Source organism: Crinia signifera, chromosome 1 (assembly GCF_055691185.1).
Source record: "Crinia signifera chromosome 1, ASM5569118v1, whole genome shotgun sequence".
NCBI lineage: Eukaryota > Metazoa > Chordata > Amphibia > Anura > Myobatrachidae > Crinia > Crinia signifera.
In genome coordinates this window covers 296779728-296804370 of record NC_139217.1, presented here as the reverse complement: position 1 = coordinate 296804370, position 24643 = coordinate 296779728, and the positions used below count along the sequence as shown (strand labels likewise).

At 41.4% G+C, this 24643-nt stretch overlaps 1 protein-coding gene across 1 annotated transcript in view; it reads right to left on the bottom strand.

Annotated features, from left to right (window-relative positions):
* Positions 1 to 1500: 1500 nt before the first annotated feature.
* Positions 1501 to 24643, bottom strand: part of GLDC (glycine decarboxylase) — a 54466-nt gene continuing 31323 nt past the window's right edge. Inside the window, exons 12-24 of the mRNA XM_083185989.1 lie at positions 16914 to 17011; positions 16700 to 16826; positions 14495 to 14637; positions 12987 to 13062; positions 11237 to 11362; positions 9913 to 10062; positions 9448 to 9560; positions 8569 to 8710; positions 7282 to 7393; positions 6381 to 6476; positions 5582 to 5754; positions 4488 to 4568; positions 1501 to 3658 (exon numbers count right to left, since the gene is read on the bottom strand). Coding sequence (XP_083042115.1) covers positions 3515 to 3658; positions 4488 to 4568; positions 5582 to 5754; positions 6381 to 6476; positions 7282 to 7393; positions 8569 to 8710; positions 9448 to 9560; positions 9913 to 10062; positions 11237 to 11362; positions 12987 to 13062; positions 14495 to 14637; positions 16700 to 16826; positions 16914 to 17011 — 1581 coding nt within the window. The 3' untranslated portion in view covers positions 1501 to 3514. The remainder of the gene's footprint in view (positions 3659 to 4487; positions 4569 to 5581; positions 5755 to 6380; positions 6477 to 7281; positions 7394 to 8568; positions 8711 to 9447; positions 9561 to 9912; positions 10063 to 11236; positions 11363 to 12986; positions 13063 to 14494; positions 14638 to 16699; positions 16827 to 16913; positions 17012 to 24643) is intronic.

Here is a 24643-nt window from a genome sequence, read left to right as displayed (position 1 = left end):
ACAATCATTACTTCGTAGATGCGGCCAGCAGCAGGGAGGAGCATACCCCTCGCCCAGTGTAGGCCCCTGGGCAAAGCAATGCACTGGGGCCCTTACCCATTCTCCCCTCCTAGGGGTGGGGGGTGCTATCAGCAGCAGATTTGATGTCCTACGGGTGGCAGGGGGTGCTCTATCTTCCACTCAACATGTAGGACCTGGAGCAGTAATTCTGCTAATTACTCCTTTACTGCACAGGTGGTGGGAGGGAGAGCACTAATGTGTGGAAGGGGGCACTGAGCTGAATGAAGGGTCCCTTGTAAATGATTTCCAGGGAGGTAGGGGTCGTTTTATACACAGGGGAGGGTTGGATAATGGAGTGGGCTTAATATTCGTAATTTTCCGCTGGAAGGGCAGCTTGTTTGACTGCAGATATCACCATTATCTGGAAATAGATTTCTTAGCCTTCAATAGTATAAAAACCTAGAGTCCTGACTTTCAGGAGGTGCTGGGGACTTGGGGATCAGAGATCAGGACTGAGCCAGAGCAATCCATTGACAAAAATATAAAAACTGTACACCAGATGTATGGAGCTGGAGGGCAGATATCACTGGTTCTGGGCATGATAGAGACAAGCCGCTAGTGTCGGCAGAAAGGGGAGAGTCCCAGCTTTTGGAATATACTCTCAGAAAAAAAACTTTGTTAGAGAACCTGAGAAATATGACTGGGAATTTGAATTAACAGGTCAGATGTGGACTGCTGCTTTGAAGTTGTATATCTCCAGTTCACCAGGGCCGATTTTCAAAATTCTGGTATCCCTGAAAAAAGAAGAGGATCCTCACCTATCAGCATAGTGATTCCCCCCCTTAAATCCACCCCTGGGAGTGGGGCGGGTTGGGTTCTGCAGAGTGGGTGGTACTCACGCAGGAGGTCACCTCTCTCTGACCCAGCTCCTTCCGGCACTCGGGACTACCTACCCATCCATAAGTATCCTCCAGTCGCCGAGCCACTGTAAACTCCCAAGTCACGTGGCAGGCTCTCAGCAGGCACTGGAATCAGAGAGTGGAAAGACCTATGTGAAGCTGCTGCCCTCACACCGGCTCACATATGCACTCCCAATGCTGCCGCTAAAAAGCTGACCCCCGACCAAATAAAGTTTTTTTTGTTTTTTTTTTTTCAGACCCAGGGCCCCCTGACAGGCTTGGGCCCAGGTAAACTGTACCTGATTCTCCCCCCCTCCCGGCACCCCTGTTAACAGCCATCCTATTGTTACATGAGTGTGACAAAGTATGAGAGCAAATTGTTCACTCAGCCAACAGTACCACAAGAGTCTGGATGTGAGATGTACACTAAACTTACCACAGTCCTGATAAACCTACATTATCTAGCATAATAATATTTATGCCCCAACTGAGGCACACAGTTCTGGATACCATTTAATACTAAACGCTAATAGTGTTAACACTTCAAACATTACCAGAGTTAGATTTACAGGTGTCAAAAAAATAAAAAAAAAACCACAACCACTTTCTTTAGTTCTTTATTTCACAAGGTCAGAAAACATAAAACAAATAAATTGATAGAGAGACTTTTCTAAGTGATCATTGTTCATAATCCACAAAAATTTTATTTTCATTTACTCTTAATGTTCACTAATCCCTGAGCGGTAAACAACTCAGATTACCAATTGGTCAAAGTTAAGTATGTAGTGGGGCTTTTATTACTAATAATCTTATTATGCTGTATTCACACTGCCCATGTGAAATACCTGGCATTTTAATGCCGGGGACTGAAGTGAAGCAGCTCTACCCAGTAATTTGCCTTTTAAACACAGGTTTTTTTTGCAGTGTGAACAGGTCAATCCGGATCTCAAACACTGGTAAAAAGCAGGGTTGGAGAACCAGGAATTCTGCCATTTTTTTTTTTCAGTGTGAACTTGTCAACCCGTGTTAAAAAGGCAAGTTACCAGGTCGACATGCTAGACGCTGGAATTTTCCTAGCAGTGAGAACGGGGTATGATTTGGGAATTGCTTGTGTAGAAGGGTTACTTTACTTACATTGTGATTGTTGGAAAGTCTTCACTACACATGTTCCCATAGTATCTGTCTGAAAGGGTAGAAATACAGCGTATGTCTAACCAGCACAGCTGTATACTATTGGTGCAGAATCCTGGATAAACCATCAAGGTCTTAACAAGCAAAAGCGGTGATTTAATTGGGATGTCCAAGACATGTCATGGATTATGAATATGTGCAATTTGCCACTACAACAAAAGGCATAAGCTCATTTTTATTTTGCATGACATGTACCCACTTCCACACCCTTATTAATACTACCAATAACAAAACATGTTTTTGGGATACTAAAATATTAAAAACAATGAAACAAAAGAAAAAGAGAAAAAAAAACCATCATGGTATTCTTATACATGACACTGATATTGTATTATACATATTAAAACAGATGCAACATGAAAAATAAATACGACAGCCAGTACCTGATTCAGCTAGTGGTATTTTGCAGAAACTACTAGTATGTACCTTGATTATTTTTTTTTTGTGAAAACTAAACCACCTTCAAAATGTCTTGGACTGTTTTGAACAATAACCCCCCCCTCTTAAATGGTTTGAGATTCCATGAGATCAGGGTTGGTCTTTATAGAGGTCTATACCACCACCTGTATACGAGGTCTACGAAGACTAAAGAATTACAAACTACCAAAATGACTCTAGGAATGTACTTAAAATAAGACCAAAAATAAGCCTGTACATCAATACAACAATTTCTAGAAGAAAAAACCCATAAAAATAAATTGGTCAAAAAATGGTATCAGGAAAAAAAAGTAACTGGAAAATAAAACAAAGAAACATTGGTACTTTTTAATTATACAGGTACCAACCCCCACTGGTTTTAATTTTTAACAACCAAAAAAATGGCCGTGTAACTGCCAGTCCTTCTTAGCATTCCCCACAACTGCTACCTAAACAGCATTCTGTAAAAGGCACTATATAGTTAGTTACTGTGGGTCAAAAGTTAATGGCATGGTAGGGAAAGTAAGGAGGCCCTCCCCACCCACCCCCCATGTATTAGTATGTTACTCCATCCTCCTGTCCTTTCCGTTTCCCCCTCACTTGCATGCAACAGAAACAAATCCACCTTGTAAAATCAGGTGTAGGAGGAGTCAAGTACCCCCTGTATAAATTAACAAATCATGAAACTGCAAGTACAGAGTGCACATTTATTGCATTTAGTGTTAAAAAGTAGATAAATTGTAAAAGTTGCACATTGTCGCTATATTGTCTTTAGCGTCACTAGGGCAAATCACCTAAATGTGCAGTTTCTGCACTTTATTGCACACAAACTACATTTCTGGCTTAAGTGGCTTTGCTCCTACCCAATGATTGTTTTCACAAGTTCACTCAATAGCAAGTTGTAATAGTATTAAAAGATTTAATATAGAACATGTATAAAACGCTTCAACCCACAGGAACCATTTTCTGCTACCAAGGCAGTCATACTCAAAATGGAGTTTGTAACATTATGAAGAGGCTCTTTTCTGTTCTGTGAAGGGAGATTCGTATACCTCCATAGGAGGACAAGAGCAGACCAAATGTTGGTCACCATAGAGGTCATCAATCCGAGCAATTGTGGGCCAGAATTTGCTGTCCGGTTTCACAAATGGCTGGAATAATGGGAAAGTACACTTTAACAAATATCTATCCATCTAGAACACATAACGATATTAGAAGTCTACTAGAGAGTTCCATGACTTGAGTTGATGTACTAAGCAGCGAAGAGTGGAGGAGAACCATAAGTAACCATCAGCAGCTACCCATCCTTTTATGTACTTGATAAATGCCTCCTCAAATCAGATTGGTTACAAAGGGTTAATGCACTCCCACGCAGCTTGATAAATCAACCCTTTAGTGCTTAGAGACAAAAAAAAAATACATTTGATATTTAAGTGTATATTTAGGTACACTACAGCTATGCATACAACCTACAATACATTCTAGTTGATAGACCTACACAGTGTTAAGACAGTCAATAGGTCTATTCCCAAAAGGTCGACATGAGTTTTTCATGGTATGTTTTTCTTCTTCACTGGCTCGTTCTTACTTCACCAGCCAGGTCAGCATATAGGGAGAATAGAACAGTGTTACACTAATTGGTGTGTATGTCGACATGGATATAAATTAAAAATATATTTTTCATCATCGAAACCTTTTCATACAAATTGAGCCACTCTTATTCTTCCCGGCAGTGCACCGTAAAACCCCTTCTCTGTGCACCAACGGGACGTGCATGCGTCTCACTCACATGCCCCATTCATGGCAGGGATTTTACAGTGTGTCGACCTTTTGACTCGACCTAAACCCATGTTGGACCATAACAGTCAACCTTCTCGCCCTATTGACCTATTACCCATCTGTGTACTATACACCATCTGATTATAGTAAACAGTCTACCAGTAGCTTGTTGCATTATTACTGTACATAAGCAGCTCTTACCAAGGGGAATGCAGCCACTTCTCTGGAGTATGGGCGATCCCAAGTGGAAGATGCAATGCAAGTCAATGTGTGTGGGGACATCTGAAAGCATAAATAAAGAAGAATATTCAGAATAAAGCACATACAACTTGGAACGCACATGTTAATCATATGGTGAAACATTGGGCAGTATTCAACGCTCCCATTTTGCTCTTTTTTTGGGCGAGGTTCACTTTTTTTAGTGAGAAGCCCACTCCTCTCTCCAGAAATATTCCTTGCCCTATTCAACAATCCCGGTTCGCCAAAAACAAACAGAGAGCTTTGCCCTGTTCAACGCTATTGCTTTCTAATGGGATATGGTGTACCTCGCCATTTGTGTATTCAATGTGCTCTGCGTGGTTTTTTTTGGCTTGCCTCTCAGTTTTGATCTCAGCATCTTTTTTAGGTGAACTGAACTTACGCACTTCTAAAAATGTATTTTCCTTTCTGGTGTCTACAAGTTATTTTATTATTTGAAATATTTTTTCTACTAAAGAAGCGCCACATTAATATAGAATATTGAACACTGCCTACAAATGGAGGGAATAAATCCTCGTACACTTCATTGGTCAATGCTCGCCATCAGGGCCAGTGAGCAGCTGACACGTTGAATAGGGTGAGCAGGCGGCATGGCGAGGGGTAGAACAAATAGAGAATGCACAGGGAATGAAAACTGTAAAACACTGTCGCACTCGCCGCAACCATTGTTGCAAATTGAGACAAAAACTTACTCCTATTACGGAGCATAATAACCAACAAAAATATAGACACGTTGAAACAGAGCAGTTTGGGATAACAACAAACTAGTCATTTTGAAACCTTAACGTGGTAATAATGCTAGATTAGTCTGTATATGGAGAAAGTCATAGTAGGAGCCTTATACCCTGGAAGGGTGACCTGCTCCCTTCTTTGAAATTTAAGAGTCTTATAGACTTTGCGGTATTACAGGCTTGACTCCGAAGTGCAAATATCAAGTCACTGCAGTCGTAGATTATCTTTTTTTTACAATAAGAAAACAAAAGCTTTTGGTTTACACGTATACAACATTGTAAGTCCTCTGTAACTTCACCCTTTACCTTTAAAGGATTAATTCTGGAGTCCATTCTGCCTTCCTCCACATCAGCAATTTCTTGCCTTATACTAATCATGGCATCACAGAAACGGTCCATCTCAGCCTTGTCTTCAGACTCTGTAGGCTCAATCATAAGAGTACCTGCCACTGGCCAGGACATGGTAGGAGCATGGAAACCTAGAGAAGGTCGCAATACCTTTATGAGAGGTTCCAAATTCCAATGCACTAAACCACAGGACGTCAATTATCTAGGGGTTTAATCTACTTAAAACAGTAGAGAGGATGTAGTTCACATTGTGGTAGATTTATAAAGCAGTGAGAAGTGCTCCGGGGTAAAGAAATTAGCTTTAAAGTAACAAATGCTGTCTATAAAAAAGTATCCACTCTTCATACATCAACCGTAAGATGTTCCAACCAACAACACAGGATTGTACTACTTCCATGAAATCGCAGCGATAGCATTGCTGCTCTTGTCACCTCCATATGCATCTACATACATCCAGAGATGCATCCACATAGCAGCATGAATGGCACAACTAGTGTGCCCGTGAATGAGACATGCAAAAGGTGTATACCATTCAAGCATAAGGGTGACTAATGCTGCAATATATATATGCCCCGCAACAATAAGGAGCGTGGTTAATAGAATCAACTATCAACTTGTACTCTGTACAGTCAGTTTTGATCAGCATATAGTTCAAAGGTGAACAATATCATATGTTAAAGCCAGGAAGTTGAAAGTTCCTTCAGTTATAGAAAGACAGATTGTCTACTTCGGATAATGGCAGGAGCTATAAAGTTACCATAGTCTTGCAGTCTTTTTGCAATATCCACAGCCTCTATGTTAGCAGACTTCTTAAAGGGTCTTACATCAACGATAAATTCGTGAGCTACACAGCCTGGAAGAAATATTTAAAAAAGGTGAGCTAAAATGTTAATTATTGAAGGAAAAGAACGGAAATAAAAACAAAAATTGGTTACTTTAATTTAAAGGCTTTGGAAGCACAATAAATGCAGCTTTTGTTTGGAGTCTCCTTCGGTGTATGCTGTGATTGTCTGGGATGCGCTTTTCCTATAAATGCTGCTTGCAGGCAAGTCAAGATTAAAGACTGGCATTGAAACACAGGTCAACATTTATATTTAGTGTAGGACTGACCAGGGTGGGAAGAAGTTGCTCCATTTGGACAGCTTAATGTTTATTGCAATATATGAACCCAACATTCCAGGTGATTACCATGTTATTTTGCACTTTAAAAAGTATTAAAAGCAGTGCGCATAGGAACATAGTTCTAATGCACCAAAATATTATTGTGCATAGAATTTGGTCACTCCACGAGCAGCCCAGTTTGTGTGTTTTTAACCACCAGTAAATTAATACTCTACCGCAGTGTTGTCTCAAGACAGGTGTAACCCTCAGAGGGGGTGTCACCAAACTGCTGGCAGGTCACAGGAGCCAGGTGCGGCAGTTTAATACTCCCCTGTGGCTGCAGTCACAGAAAAAGATCAGTCACTGCACACAAGTTCCGGGTGGCAGCTGGCACCTCCAGGGACGCAGCACATACAGAGGAGTTGTGGAACTGAAAACCCTGTGAGGCCATGTTCCATTTCTTATATTTGCCCAAAAAGGCTGTGTGACCCAATATAAAAGTGCACAATGGGAGTCACCAGACCCAATTTGAAACAGCATATCAGTCTCAGACTTGCCTCTAGACCCTCTGTATAAGATTTTGTAGTACTTTTCCAGTCTCTTCGTCATGTAATTTGCATTCAGTATTGCAATCTCTGTAGCATGCTTGAGCCCCTTTGCCCCCATCATCTGTGAGACAGAATGTAAACCATCAAAATATATATAAAAAAAAAAAATAATAATAATGATAATAATAAAAATAATATTATGTTGGAGGTCAGAAGTGAACACATTTAGCATGCATTTTCTGTTATACTACCTTACCCAATAATAAGAATCCACTTATTGTTTATTTCACCATGAACATTTTTTTCACCAGAACAAAAAATAAAAACAAACAAGGGTACTTGTGTATTATCACAGCACCCCCGATATTAATTCGCATGATTTTTAAATCGCATGCCATACACCCAATGCGATTTAAGCCCCATATACGATTTTAAATTGTATAAGCACCCTAATGGGTGCTTACAATGTTAAATGCACCCCCACGCCACCCCCAGTATGAACACCAACCCAAAGCGTGGTAAGCGCAGCGAGCCCGCGAGGGGCGGCGGTACGCGTCCTCCGACCTTTTCATACCCCCACTATCCACGTCGTGGAGTTGAATTTATATAGTGTGGCGAGCGCAGCGAGCCCCGCGTATTACTTTACATGTATTCCGCAGGGCTCGCCACGCTTCGGGCATGGTGGCTCGCTGCGCTCGCCACACTATTTAAAATCAGCTCCACGCCGATGTGGATAGTGGGGGTATGAAAAGGTCAGAGGATGCGTATCGCCGCCCCTCGCCACACTTCGGGTTCACGTTCATAGTGGGGATGGCGTGGGGGTGCATTTAACATTGTAAGCCCCCATTAGGGTGCTTATACAATTTAAAATCACATCGCATTGTATGGCATATACAATTTTGAAATTGTATGACATTGGGGGAAATCTCGCCGCATCGCATGCCTTATGGTCTGCGACGCGATGGGCGCCGTGATGGTACACAAGTACCCAAACAAGATATTCATAAATCTAGGCCATTCCAAAATCTCCACGGGCACTAAGAAGTTGAGTTTTGAATAGAGCAACACTAGCCAGAGGGGAGGGGAACAAACAAATGTTTCCCGTTCTTTCAAGCTATTTCAATTATAGTACTTTTTTCCAGCCTTCAGAAAATGGTCCGGGTTTCAGGCAAACACACATAGGATCTGGGATAAGCTCCCAGACCGGTGTGTTTTCACAGCCATGTTTATGAAAAGAAATCAGGGATTTTTTAAATGCACACCTCTAGAAAAGACTTTGGTGCTCAGCAACATTACCTTGATATAAGCCCATGAAATAGGTAAAATAGCACTGGAGCCCCACGGGGCAGCACTTATCGTGCCCAAGGGCCGGGCATCACTGTCCTGTTGAAGTGTAATTACTGGATGGTTTGGTAAATATGGAGCTAAATGCTTCTTTCTGAGAAAAAAAAATTACACATTTTATTAGAGGGTGCACCACCTATTGGGTGAGTCCAACACCACCAATCAGGTGTGTCTACCATCATCTATTGGCACTCACTACAATATAAAAGTCTCTCAGCCACAACATAATCTCCTGCCTATTTCAGTCAGTTTTTAAGCTTCTTATTACCCTCTGTAACAGTTCATGCAAATAAAGTCAAAAAACATATATGGATGACAGGTATGTAGTGGTAGGACAATGGTCTAGTACAATTAACAATACAAACACACATAATTGAATGATGGATTCTTCTTTTAAAAGAATACAGTTCTAAAAAGCAAAAGTCTTTGGTAAAAGGTATTGCTGGTTGCTAGCGGCAGGGAGGTGTTTATAAAGGCGAGCACAGCATTCGGGGGTGCCTGTGCACCCCTAACACTATATGCGCACGCCTATGATTATTAATAGTAGTTCCAGCACGCAAAGTCAACTGTAGCCTCAGGTACCACATTGTATATCCACACGATGCCTCTATTATTGATTAATAATATGGAGTGTGCATCTGCACCATGTCTTTTTCTTTGCAGAACTACAAGTCCCAGCATGATAGCAGCTCCTGTATGTTGGGTGTGCATTCTAAGACACCCCCCCCCCCCATATCCACAAGATGTACTCTTCCCATGTTTTAACGGCCATGTAACAGATTCCGCATTTAAGGTTTACATATAAAAAGACAAAATTCTGCAACTACTCACACTCCTATAGGTCCCATTCCAGGACCTCCGCCGCCATGGGGGATACAGAAGGTCTTGTGAAGGTTTAAATGAGAAACATCAGATCCATAGTCACCGGGACGGCACAGTCCCACCTGATCATCAATAGGAAACCAGATCAATATTGTATTTCCAAAATAAAAAAAGTACAAAATTTAAAAGACCTTTGTCCAGGACTAAACATTTAAAATCAGAAAGTGAATGTACACTTGCGTATGCCGGCAAATATGGTGTACCCAGCTTAACAGTCATGGTAAGATTGTAATTACAGTTTTCTTTGGTCAATCTTGCACTTTAATTACAGTTTTGGCATAATGATGATAACAACAACAACTATATAAAAATAAAAAACATACACCATTCAGACACTTCAATTGTGTATTACAATGCATTACTATTTACAATAATTTTAATAGGTTCGTGATTAATAGAATACGTCAACCTCACCTGTGCATTCATGTTTGCACCATCCAAATACACCTGACCACCATTCTGGTGAATTAGATCACAGACATCACTTACATCCTCCTCAAAAACCCCATTGGTAGAAGGGTAGGTGATCATTATAGCAGCCAAATTGTCTTTGTGTTTATCAACCTGGAATACATAACTTTGTTAACTATTTAAAAGGGCAAAACACATACACCTTTCTTAAATAATAATAATTTTAAAAAGCCACTGGTAATATTAAAAGTATATGTTTAGCCATGTACGGTTAGGACTTAAATTTTAAGCAAGAATTTACATTTTAATATTTGGGTTGAAGAAAAACATTTTGACAAACTCATACAATTAAGAGTATAACTATAGCTCCAAGCACCATTGGCCAAAAATCCACATCCATCCACTATGGCAAGATGAATTGTCAGCATATGGGGCCAGAATACAAGCACATATCAATTTATCCATGACACCTATACTTACACTAAAGAACATATAGACCCTAGTGAATGACTTTCTTAATGACCAGAGGATTTCTGCGATTGCATTAGTGGTACGGTGCTAGAGCAGCCATGAAAAATTAACTTGTACTTTCTTTCATTGTCCTACACAACATGCCAGCTCCTCTCCACCAAAAGCAAACCCATCATGGCTGGCAGTATGGAAGCTTAAATGAGACTTTCAAACTGCATCAACCATGAATGAACTGCAGTCAAACACGACAGGAGGTTTATTTTTAGGTTGGGGTTTGTTAAAGTCACTATAAAAAAAGTTAAGCCTGAACGGCACGGACTGTCTTCTGGTATGTCAAGCAAATGCCAGAAGGGCTGTAGGCCAGATGGGCCGAGCACTCCATCCAGCATCAAAGTGCAGCCACCCGTGACACCCAGAGCAGGCGACAGGGGGGTGTCAAGGGGGACAAGTGTGATGGGTCCCAGAGCTTCCATGCCCGGGCACGGCCAATGCCTGTACTAGTTGGCCTGTCAGTGACCTTTGAGGGCCAGCTGTCTACTGTGCACCATCTGTTTTTGGCTGAGTCTGACTGACTCACTGTGTGCCACTGACGTCTACTGTGTGTGCGATTAGGTGGGGGCCCCAGAAATATCATTGTACAGGGCCCCAAGATTTCTGTTGCCGGCCCTGGTGACACCTGTACAACATGTAACTACATGCCCTTGTGAAAAGTGGCCACACTCCAATGCAAGGCCACAACCCTTTGACATGGGAAATACAGTCCCATAGATCAGCCTTTTTCAATATATACAAACCTAGGAAGCGCACACACACACACACACACACACAGTTTATTACCAATTCATGATAAATTTACCATGGCTTTCAAATGTGCTAGGTCAATGCTCCCATCTTTATCTATTTCCACTGGCTGTATTTTCATGCCTGCCATCTGAGCACTTGCTGGGTTGGTTCCATGTGCAGATTTCGGGATAAGACAGACCTACAATATTGAAGTGAAGATTGTATTAATAGGATTGTGGTTTTAATTCAACATAGATTAAAAAGGCCATGCTCCAATATATTTTATTTACACCAATTACCATTTTGGATTTAAGAACCAATAGCCAAGCTTTAGGCCAGGGGTCTTCAACCCATGGCCCGCGGGCCACGAGTGGCCCACGGAGCTGATCTCAGTGGCCCTCTGCCCACCGGCCAGCCATGCACAGGATTTTTTTTTTTTTTTTAAGTAAAAGAAAACGCTGCCGAGGGAGGCAGGGTAATGGAGTCCCCCCGGGTGCCGCCTACCCGATTTTTCATTGGCTGCAGGCAGGGCAGAGGAGTGGATCCAGCATGGCTGAGGGAGGAGGAGGCACGTCTGGTGGGAGCTGGGGAGTTGGGACCCGGCGAAGCTGCGGGAGGAGGCGACGCAGCTGGCGGGAGCAGGGGACCTGGCGCAGGAACTGCAGGAGGAGGAGGCACAGCTGGCGGAGGGGACCCGGCAAAACTGCAGGAGGAGGCATGGATGGTGACCCGGCAAAGCTGCAGGATGAGGAGGTACAGCTGGCTGGAGCAGGGGACCTGGCAAAGCTGCAGGCATTACTGGGGGCATTGTGTGTGGGGCATTACTGGGGGCATTGTGTGTGAGGGGCACTGCTGGGGCATTGTGTGTGAGGGGCACTGCTGGGGCATTGTGTGGGGGCACTTCTGGGGCATCATATGTAAAAGCAGGAGTACTGCTGGCATTATGGTCTGTGGCATAATGGGCATCAGTGTGGGGCATAATGTGCAATGGGCATAATTTTGTGTGGATTAATGTGTAATGGGCATCACGGTGTGCGGCATAATGTGTAATGGGCATTACGGTGTATGACAATGTACAACAGGTATTACGGTGTGTGGCATAATGTCTAATGGACACTATGGTGTGATGCACAATGTGTAACAGTTAATATTGATTTAAGTAGCCTTTCATTGTTTGGGCTTGATCTGTGAGGCATACTAGTTCACTGTGTGGGCCTTCATGCTTATAGGTCACTGTGCAGCCTTCAGTCAACTTAAGCGTGTGAGGACAAAGACCATTCCTGCAGTAACCAATGTCTGGTCATGCAGGTTGCAAAAGAGGTGTCAGGTAATTGTTTTCCTGCTAGTTCACACTCTTTAAAATTAGACCACGCCCTTATAATTAGGTCACACCACTTTTTGGGAGCACGCCTACGGCGCGTGCAATTTATTCAATATCAAATTATATATGGGGGGCCACATATTTCACTGGATCCCAAATTGGCTGCTGATGACTATTGGGGGTGTGTGTGTGTGTGTGTGTGTGTGTGTGTGTGTGTGTGTGGGGGGGGGGGTTGTGCTGAGTATGGGCGGCTGTGCCAACTATCTATGAAGGACTGTGCTGATGTTATAGGGGAGCTGTGATTCTATGGGGCTGTCCGAAATACCGCAGTAGAGTTTAGTGGCCCTCGGGCTTCACTGGATTTTTTTAGGTGGCCCATGTTGTCTTAAAGGTTGAAGACCCCTGCTTTAGGCAGACATCCTGTATTCATTGTAAAGCTTGATGAATATGCTGGCACTATACAAGTAAATATTGACAGGCATCATACTAGGATCACACTTACAGTTCGATGAGGTTCTCCTTTTGCATTCAAGTAAGCCTTGATGGCAGCCAACCCAGCATATTCACCTTGCGCACCACTGCGTAAAGACACATAACATTTAGTGGTTCTTAACTGCATACATCTTTATCTGGTCCATAAGAATGCACTACATCACACACAAAGATGTATGCACAGTAATTGGCGAGAAGCATTGTATATGAACACGTATAGATGTTGAAAGTATTTATGGTTTGATTTCGCACTGGAAATAAGCCTACTGTGCCTATCAAAAAGTATAGGAAGGAAATATCCACTAGGCAGGTATGACTCCAATTCCCATTTTAATAGTATTGGCAGAGTTTGCTAATTGCAAGGTTGGAGGTGCTGCCCAAAGTCAGAAAAGTATGTTATACACAAAGAAAAGAAGACTTTTTGGGGGGGCACTGAGAATAAAGTCAATCAAAATATATTTTTTATTAAAACTTAGCTTTTAATTCTTTAAATCATTAATATAAAGTACTATAGCTTTGGCCAGTGGGGTATTATTGACCAGGACCAAGTTACATAAATTATACACAAAGAAACAAAAATATATAAGATCGCACTGAAGCACTTAAATTGGACTATTGGATCAATTAACCAGGTATCAGTTACCAATTGTGTAAATATGTTCCAAATTAGCCAAGGATTGTTTGAAAGAACATGGTGGTATAGAATTGACCTACAACCAACTTTGTAAGTACATTCACAAATAATACAATTGAATTGTGGTCTGTGCTCCCTCGAGTTAAGGGGCCCATACACTGCTGAGATGTTTTGCAGCAGTGTACCGGCACCTGATACCCTGCGAGCCACCCGGGACTTTCCCGGCAGCAGGGACGCATGCGATCTGTCACAATTTGCCACCAAGAGGGAGGTCCAAGGTCGGACGGACATAGTGAAACTACATTAAACCTTGTGTCCCCTAACAAAGGGGGGGGGGGGGGTGTACTAAAGGGGAAATGTGGTGAAAACCTCATTTTCAGCAATGTGAGGGGGTGGATGTTAATGCATTCCCCAAAATGAGAAAATACTTGGGGGAGGGGGGGGGGGAGGAATGTTCTAACATCCACCCCCCCTCACATCGCCGGCATTCGCATGCTTAATAAAAATCGCATATGCACTATAATATTCGATTATTAAGGAAAAAAAAAAGGGAAGAAGGTCACCTCTTGCTATAAGAGCTGTCCTTTACGATGCGGCGCCATCCCTGGACTTCTGGGTCCAGGACCCAGGAGTCCCTGCCCACATACACAGATTAACAGCGCAGGGCATGCTGGGAGGGATTAAGGATCCATCACATAACACGGTGGGGAGAAGCCCATATGATTCTTTAGAGCAACGCTAACTTTTTCTGGCATTCCCCTATTTTGCGAAAAAACCCTCATGATTGGGTTTTAATGCATGGAGCAATGCAGTAAAAACCCTGATAATGGTTTTTAACCACATTTCCCCTTTAGTGCATTTCCTTCTATAAGATATCATCTTACCTGTTTGGCTGGAATGAGATTCGGTCATATCCCGTTATTTCACACAAGTCTTTTTCAAGTTCTCTAAATAGCTGTTGATAGCCCTGAGCCTGGTTTATGGGCACAAACGGATGAATATTGGCAAATTCTGACCAAGTAATTGGCTGCAAAAGGATAGACGAAAAAAAAAAAAAAAATAATTTCAAGTCATTCAAAACGCACAAACCTGTACACTAATCAGTCATGGACAAAACCGGTTACACTGTCGGCAGACTGTAAATAATGTTATCCTCAAGGAAACTGCAGATTCATTCATGCCTGCAAATGATTCAGCAGATGTGACTTTCTCCAGGGACCCAATTTACATTGAGATACACAGCAGAAATATCTATAGTGTATTTTTTCGTGGGAGGGGAAAATGAAGACAAAAAAAAAAAAAACTTAAACAGATGCACAATTGATAGATGTATATGGAAAAAATTGTTCTGCATCAATTCTTGTATCTGACCCCAGTAGTCAGTTAAAAAAAAAAAAATGTGTTAGGTTAAAATTTTTTTTAACTAGTACAAGGAAATTAACAACGCTGACCACTTTGATGTCCTAGGCAAGATTCTGGCCTGGAAATAAAAGGTCACCCCGAAGTAGCGTTGCACTAACACCTCTAGGTGATGGTGAAAGATTTTAACTGGAACCTTTATTTAAAAAATAAATAAAAAAAAAAAAAAACACACACACACACACACACACACACACACACACACACACTATTAAGCCAATCCCACACATCAATATATTAATAATTATTAATTCATTGTACTGTCCCAACAACTTTCTCCACGACCTGCTAGCCTCCTCTTTGCAGCCAGCCTATGTCTTGCTTACTATTTATTAACAGTTTCATATATAGCGCACCAAATTCTGTTGGGCTTTACACTTAAGATCTGCGCCCGTCTCCACCTAACAAGCTCCCTCCTCTTCCCAACCCGCCTCCCATCTTCACAGTCCCAGATGTCCATCTTTGACGCACTTCTCACATCACTGCATATTTGAAGTGTGATGATTAATAATCTTACTTCCCATTGGATTAGAGCGCTGAGATTCCCTCAGTGGACACCTCCCTCTAGAGCTAGATTACTCTTGACAATTTCCTACTTCACCTATGCAGAGGGCTAGCCCTGCATGATGTAGTCTCCCTCTTCCATACATGCACTGTTCACACAATGCACTGTTCACACATACAGTCAGTCAGTGATCTGCGAACAAAGCAAATCTAGAATGAAACCGTAGATAATCAGCTGCCCATACATATGTCAGATATCGCATGCAATCCTTCGATTTCGACCACATTTGGCCGATAAATGAAATGATTGCATGCATTTTTAAGCTGACATTCGACACGATGCGCAGGCACGCCCTCGAATGTCGCATCGATAAATGAGCTGCACATAATATTTATCGAATTGCATGAGCAATCGCATGTGGTTTTTAACCACATGCGATTGCTCGAATGCAATCAGCTGCAGGAGCGGGGCAGGAAAGGGGACCGGAGCTGGCTGACAAGGAGTGGGAGCCGGTACCGTAGCACGACCTGGGGACCGCAGCGGTGGAGCTTTCAGGTGGTGGGACTCTGCGGTGGCAGCAGCAGAGTCCTTGAAAAACTGGACGGCCCTCTGATTGGGTGAGGCCGCTGAGAGAGAGAGCTCTCAGCCAATCAGTGGCCGCCTGAATGTGAGGCTGTTGATTGGCTGAGAGAGCTGTCAGTCTCAGCGGCCTCGGCCAATCAGAGGGCAGTCCAGTATTTTAAAGTCATATGCAGCCGCTGCAGAGTCCTGCCGCCTGACCGCTCCAGTCCCCAGCCAGGTAGTACCCCGCAGCACCCGATGTCCATCGCAGATGGCTTGAGACATTGGGTGCTGCACTGGGCACCACTTGATGCGATGGGATATCGCATCGCATCTGATCGCATAAGTGTATGGGCAGCATTACTTTGCTTCCTCATGCACTAAACAATTTAAGAATGTGGTGACCTATTCAAAAAGGTGGTGCAGAAGAGGTACCAGAGTGGCGGTAACAGGACTCCGCTCGGGCAAAAAAAAAAAAAAATTTACACACCACACTGTGCAGCCTGCAAGAGGTAATCTTACCTTACGGTACAAAACAAACCTATCTACATACAAATAGCGATTACAAAGAAGAGAACCATGAAAAGACAGGCTTATAACTTACGGTAAGCTCAGAAGAGCTATTAAGCTTCATTGTGCATGATCCTAGGGGAATCATACTGTGCACAAGTGAAATATCCTTGTTTTCCAATCGTTTCATGTAGCGGACAATATTAGTTTCTGAATGGTAACTGATAAAAAAAATAATAATAATTAAGTTAGTAAGTCAAGAAGACATTCTGATATATAAAAACGAAAGTTTCCTTCTAAGAACTCACCTGTTAAACACTGGGTGTGTGAGAAATTTGCTGGTTCTCTTGAATGCTGTTGCTAGGATGCCTTTGTTCTCTTCTTCCATGCTTTCAGCAATCAGTTCCTGCAAAAGGGCCCAGTGTTATTGGGATCAAATGCAGCTTACATACATCAACAGTAAAAATGGATAGATTTGCAATTCTACTACAATGAACAGAATTTAGGGGGGGGTATTCAATCTTTGAACAGGGGTTCTTCGCAAAACGAGCCCGACATCACAAGCTGTAGGGCTCGTTCTGCCTAGAAAAGCTGGAAATAGGCGAGCTCCTGGCCGGAGCTAGTCTATTTCCGCCCTCAACTCGCGGCCACGTCCCCTTTCTCGCCGCTCGGCGGCCAGGACATTGAATCCTGACCGCCAAGCTAAGCGTGAATGGGACAGGGGCACGGCTGTCGAGCTTGCTTAACAGCTGTGCCCCTGACATTGAATACCCCCCTTGGAATTGCAGTCTCTATCGATTTGTCAGATTTTACCAGCATAATTTTGGGTAAACCACCGATTTTAAGACTAGTAATGCCAAATAAACAAATTTGGACTTAAACCTTTACGGATCCTAACTAGTTTATTAGACACTGGAGATGAAAAGTTCACATTTATATATGTGTTAGGAGTATTGTTACATACATTGTTAAATGTATGGATATCTGGAAATAAATAAAACACTCCACTATAGATCTAAATACCTTACAGAACGAGAAAAAATAATAATTCCCTTATGCCATATAAAAGAATATTCACAAAAGTCCTACTACAACACCCACATCATACTCTAATCACACAGTGTACACAGTCAATTTAGACTATATACCAGTGGTTCCCAAACTTTTTTGAATCACGGCTCCCTATAGTATCAGAAATGTTGTCGTGGCACCCCTAGGCCAAAAAATGTTATGGAGTAATTTAGAAAATATATTTTATTAAGTTATGCAGGGCCGGTGGGGAGGTTTAGATGCAGGGCCGTTGCTCACCCGCTCCGTGGGGGAAGGGTGTTGGGTTGGTGGAGGGAGATGCGGCCACAGCTTCTCGCTCCACGGGCAGGGGGGCTAGAGATGTTTTGATGGGGGGAATCCAGGTGAGCTCCAGGGGGGTCAGTGCGGCTGCCGCTGCTATGCTCCATCGGTGGGGGGGGGGTTTGCTGGAGGGAGATGCGGCCACAGAGTCGTGCTCCATGGGGAGGGGAGTGTTAGAGATGCAGTGATGGTCGCAACTCTGGGAGGGTTCCAGGGGGGGGGGGGGGGTGTCAGTGCAGGTGCTATGCAGGGGCGAGGGTATGGCTCACTCACCTTCTCCCAGCTGCTTTCATCCTGCTCTCCTCGGCGCAGGCGGAAGCTTTGCTTCTGCTGCTCAGTACCACCCTCCAGTGGCTGGCACCCTAGGCAAATGCCTAAAGCTGCCTAGTGGTGGCGCCCTGTTTAGATGTCATCCTTAGGGTCAGGTGTGTGGTCAGTGACAGGATTTGCTTCTGTTTGTCCACATATATTATGATTGGCAGCCACCAGCACTGTTTTTGCCTATTAAATTGACCATAAATAATTTTTAATTGGTCCTGGACCACCAAGCCAGGGCACCACTGCAGGTGTTCTGAGGCACCCCAGGGTGCCACGGCACACAGTTTGGGAACCACTGCTATATACTATAGATCTGTAATATTGCCTGCAGAGTCTATTTTTCTATTCGATTTCAATGCCGCGGGGGCCACACATCGAGATCAAATGCGGCTGAAAACCATTTCATTTTATTTATATATAAGCAAAATCAAATAGAAAATAGACCAAATCAAACAGTGTGTACGGAGCATAAGAGTACTCCTTTTTCCTTCTAGGTCTCCATTCACACACAAAACTAGAGCATTAAAGATGTGGCATGAACCCTTTAAACAAAGGTTTAAATCTTTATACTAGCAAGTGTATAGAACGCCTTTTCAGCATTACATTAATAGATCAGTAACTGTCCCAAAAAACTAAAACGATCAACATGTTATTTAAGATTGATACCCCTATGCATAAACCTGTCAAAGTACAAGGTCACATGGAGTCCTTATGTGCAATAACACAAGAGAAAAAAAAACAAACAAAAAAAAAGCCAATAAAAGTAACAAAACACAATGTATTCAATAGTAAACATTGCTCAGCCATAATGGAATACAGGTTGAGTATCCCGTATCCAAAATGCTCGGGACCAGGAGAATTTTGGATAACGGATTATTCCGTATTTCGGAATATTTTAATATTTCAATGATGTATTTTGAAGTATCTTGCATTTATGCTGTATAAACACAACACATGAAATACACAAATATATATATTTATTTTATTTGTTCAAAAAACAAGGTTTCAAAACATGAAACAAAATTTGTGTACCATCTCAGATATTGAATTTGAATGCCAAGCAATCATTTTCTTGTACATATGTAGTGCCAGTTAATATCATGTCCTCAGTAGCGTGGTTACAAATTTCCCCAGTGAGTTTTTAGCAAAAAAATAAATAAATTTAAAAAAAATTCTCACTTTCTGGAATGTATGGTTTTCGGAATAATTCGGATACGGGATACAATGTTTTGTTCCACAGCTAAACTAGGAAAAGTGCACCTATTAACCTTAAATGGCTGCAACCCAATTATTGTTAAAGATCTTTGCTCAGTAGGCCAGATGCACTAAGCTTCAAAAGTGATAACCACTAAGCTTTGGCCTGACATTTTTCAAACACAGTCTGACACGGCACGTAGGAGCTGATTGGTTGGTTGTTCAGCACTCTCCATTTTCTCACTTTTTGGAGCTTAGTGCATCTGGTCCTTTGAGTGAGATTTCTCAACTGCTTCACCAACCAGCAGCACATGTTACCAGGAATACGGTTTCAGAATAAAAAAAAAAAAAAAATTAATAATAATATAATAAAAAAAAATATATATATATATATATATATATATATATATATATATATATATATATATATATATATATATATATATATATATATATAGACCCCTTCCTGCGCTATAGAAATGGAAGCAGCACCTCTGAAGGGTCTTCTGTTAGACAAGACCCAAACAATAGAAATGGGAAAACAGGGGGGTATCAGAGTGCGCTAAGATACAATCGATAACAATTTAGACATTTAGTATTTAATATAAAATATACAGGTATAAGTACAAGAATAAAAATTAGCCCTTTTTTAGGGTATCACAAATATACAATTGGTGAACATGAATGATTGCTGTTCTATTCAGGAGATCTTGATCACAGTTAGCCCAACGCGTTTCGTCATATCATGACGCAATCAGCATTGACCGTATGTGTCTTATATACAATTTGCAGCTTGGTGCCTCAGAATCTATCCGGTGCAATTTCAGCAATTGTAAAGAAACAAGAGGTATCTATGTATGTCCTATATACAATTTGCAGCTTGATGCCTCAGAAACACTCCAGTGCGATTTCAGCAATCGTAAAGATAAGATGATCCCAAATGCAATGCAAACTGTCAAGATTTTGCGAGACTCGCACTGGTGAACCCCTGCTGCAGGTTGTTGCTCCTGATCTCTCTACCAATTATATACATCTGGCAAAATCTTGACAGTTTGCATTGCATTTGGGATCATCTTATCTTTACGATTGCTGAAATCGCACTGGAGTGTTTCTGAGGCATCAAGCTGCAAAGTGTATATAGGACATACATAAATACCTCTTGTTTCTTTACAGGTGCGGGTGGTTTTACCTACGTAGCCTAAGCCACATGGGCAGATAATCAGATAAACAATAAATCTAGTGGTACATGTTAACACATGCTTGATGGGTATGCGTACCCCAGAATGCGGGTGTGGGAAATCACTGCCTGTATTAAGGGATCTACAAACAGCACAGTTTATGCACACAGCCAGTGAAGGCATCCGCAACATTACCAAACAACTATGGCCAGTAGTGGGCTCCGACCCCGAGTTACAACTTCATGACACCAGACTCATGCCCTGTTACAGTAGGGGTAAGAACATCCGAGATTGGGTGGTTAAAACAGACATTAGTGGATTGGACAAAAAACAGTCAGTCCAAGGTAACTTTCTGCAATGCCGCAACGGTTGCTACCGATGCATAAACTGTGCTGTTTGTAGATCCCTTAATACAGGCAGTGATTTCCCACACCCGCATTCTGGGGTACACATACCCATCAAGCATGTGTTAACATGTACCACTAGATTTATTGTTTATCTGATTATCTGCCCGTGTGGCTTAGGCTACGTAGGTAAAACCACCCGCACTCTTCGGGAAAGAATTGCTGGCCACAAATTGGTCATCCGGGCCGCGCTCACCAGTGGTGGCAGTGATCAACCGGTTGCCCGACACTTTGTCACACATGGGCATAACATTGCACAACTTAAGTATACCATAATTGATCATGAACCACAGAGGCAACGAGGAGGCGACCGGCCGCTTAAACTCCTACAGCGTAAGGCACGCTGGATCAATGAACTCAACACCCTAGCACCTAGGGGGCTTAATGAATCTGCCGGGCTACATTGCTTTCTATAGAGTGAACTATCACATGACCAGACAGTTGACATAGCTGTTACATTGGCGTCCGCGCACATACCCAGTCTCTGCACGGGACAATTGTCCACATGATTAACTCATTTGTTTTTTTATGTTTCTTTATGTTTGATGTGCTGGGTACTGTTTGGATTACCGCGATCCTTCTGCAAATTTATATATATATATATATATATATATATATATATATATATATATATATATATATATATATATATATATATATATATATATATATATATATAATATCCATTAGTCCCGGCACTCCTTTTGGATAAGGTATTGTAATGCTCCGGTGCCTCCTTTAAGCTGTGTCACAGCTCCAATATGGTTTGCAAAAATAAGTGTCACTCTGGAGACTTTGCTGGAAGTAGTGAAACAAAAGGTGCTTTATTCCAACATGTTTCGGGTCGACTGCCCGTCGTCAGGGATAGACGACGGGCAGTCGACCCGAAACATGTTGGAATAAAGCACCTTTTGTTTCACCACTTCCAGCAAAGTCTCCAGAGTGACACTTATTTTTGCAAAATATATATATATATATATATATATATATATATATATATATATATATATATATATATATATATATATATATATATATAGCAAATGGGGGAACCCTTTCTGCGCTCGAGAGAGTGGCAGCAGCACCTCTGGGGGGTACTTCCTGTGGATCTCTATGTAAGTAGTTTCCTCTTGTTATACACTTGCTGACACGTTTTTTTCTAATATGTTATATGGTATTAATACCCAACTAATTCTTATCATTAGGCACTGGTCTAAAACTTGATTCACCAGTACGAAAAACACTTTTTGAATTTCTTTTGCTGAGAAAACCCCATGGGCCCACCTGCTGCAATATATGCTAGTAACACTAAGCTTATATCTACCCTGGTGCTACTCTACTATTAGCCACCTCCCGCGGCTCTTAATGTAAGTTATTCATTCTAAGCTTTGTTACATATCTTTAGACTGAACTGGCATATTTCTCTGGATTGTAATATGATAATAATACCCAGCCCATTTTATTATCAGACTCTGATTGGTTCCAAAAATTACCTGATCTACCGGTTGTAAGACCTATCAGTTGAATTGCCTGCTGAGAACATTCATTTTAATTGCTTGCTGTGATACGTTAATATTTACATCTATTTTGATTCCGGTATGTTATACCTTTTATATACAAGTATAAATTGCTTTCATAATCATACATAATTGGTCACTGATGATATTATTATATGTATATTCCAAATATGTCTCTATATAGAGTGTTGAAATTTCAACGGACCATTATATGAAATTATACCTTCAGACTCTATTGGTATAGAACTTTTATAGGTATGTACTGCCTGACAATACAATCACGTGGTGTTTCCGGAGTGGCTATAACTATTTTCTTAAAGGGGTCCTAACCCTCTCGATATGTTCTTCTTGCCTCATCATGGTCGTGTTTTCATCTCCTTGGTCGTTCTCTCTTCCATTTCTTGGTCGTTCTCCTTTTCTCCATCTCCTCCTCCTGTTCTCAATCCCTATTTTAATTCTCCATTGAGAGTATATGTAGTGTATGATTTTAATTACTTTTCTCTGCATTGTTACAAATGTACAGTGTCTGCTGGCTATGTTATCTGCCCCTGATGAAGTCAGGTTCTGACGAAACGCGTTGGGCTATCTTCTATAGATTTGAATATTACTTCATGTGAAACTATAAAATTCATACATCATTTTCTGTATCAAGCAGTATTTTACTATTGTTTTTTATGTGTATGGTCTTTATGCATTTATGATACCCTATTAAGGGATTCTGTTCATTTTTATAATAAACGGTAAAAAACGGTATTTCTTTGCCTAACATTGGCTAGCGCCCTCTGGAAAACCCCCCTTTTTATATATATATATATATATATATATATATATATATATATATATATATATATATATATATATATATATATATATATATATATATATATATATATATATATATATATATATATATATATATATATATAAAAAAATCCAAAAGGAAGCAGCACTCAGGAGGCAATTTCAAATATACAAATCTGTATTGAAGCAACAAGCTTTCGGGGTGTGACCCCCTTCGAGTGCTGCTTCCTTTTGGATTTTTGCATAAGTTACTATCCAGGCACCGGGGCCCATTATCTAGGAGATCTACTAAGGAGTGCCGGTCGATTTGGATTTCTATATATATATATATATATATATATATATATATATATATATATATATATATATATATATATATATATATATATATATATATATATATATATATATATAGTATTTTGTACACATTTTGTATTTAACATGTTTCCACTTACTGTATCCATCATGTCCTTATTATTACTCATTGGATACTCTGTATATTATTCTCACTGTCATTTGATTTATTGTATATATTCTGTTAGTTACCCCGACAACCAGTGACGAGATGATGACGTCATCCATGGGCACATCACCCTCACTGGAAGGGAACAGGTGCCTTCACGTGGTGTGGCTAATGCATAAAGGTATGCTTTGTTTTCACTTGCATCATCCTGATGACGATGTATTAAACATCGAAAACGTTCGATCACGCTACTCTGCAGCTTTTGTCTCTTGTCAGCCTCCGGGTCCTGCCGTACTTGCCTTTGTACTAAGTGGGGATTTCCCTCTCAGGAGGGCACCGGAGCCAGCTACACAAGGTAGTGGGAGTGCTGCTCTACACACACACACACACACACACACACACATATATGCCTATTTAACCATTTGAGTGATCATGTTGCGGTGAGAGATAAAAAGGTCAGGGTCATAGTAGAGGAATATATTTGCTTTATTACCAGCAAATGCTCTGAAGTCAAATGAAGTTTGGTTACAGTTTGCGCAAGAAAAAAAAAAAAAGTTGCTTTCAGAGACTCTGGCATTTAGAAGATATTTAGTACATTTCTAACAGCAACAGTGGCACCAAATCTTACCTTTACCCTTTTATTCTGTAATTGTGGGGTCGATTTATTAAGCTTGTGAAGTGATAAAGTGTCTGGTTTTTACCACTGGCCAATCAGCTACTAACTGAAGTTACAGGCGTGGTTTAAAAAATGACAAGTAGAAGCTAAATGGCCGGTGATAAAAATCTGCCCCAGGATCCAGATTTAAAAATAAA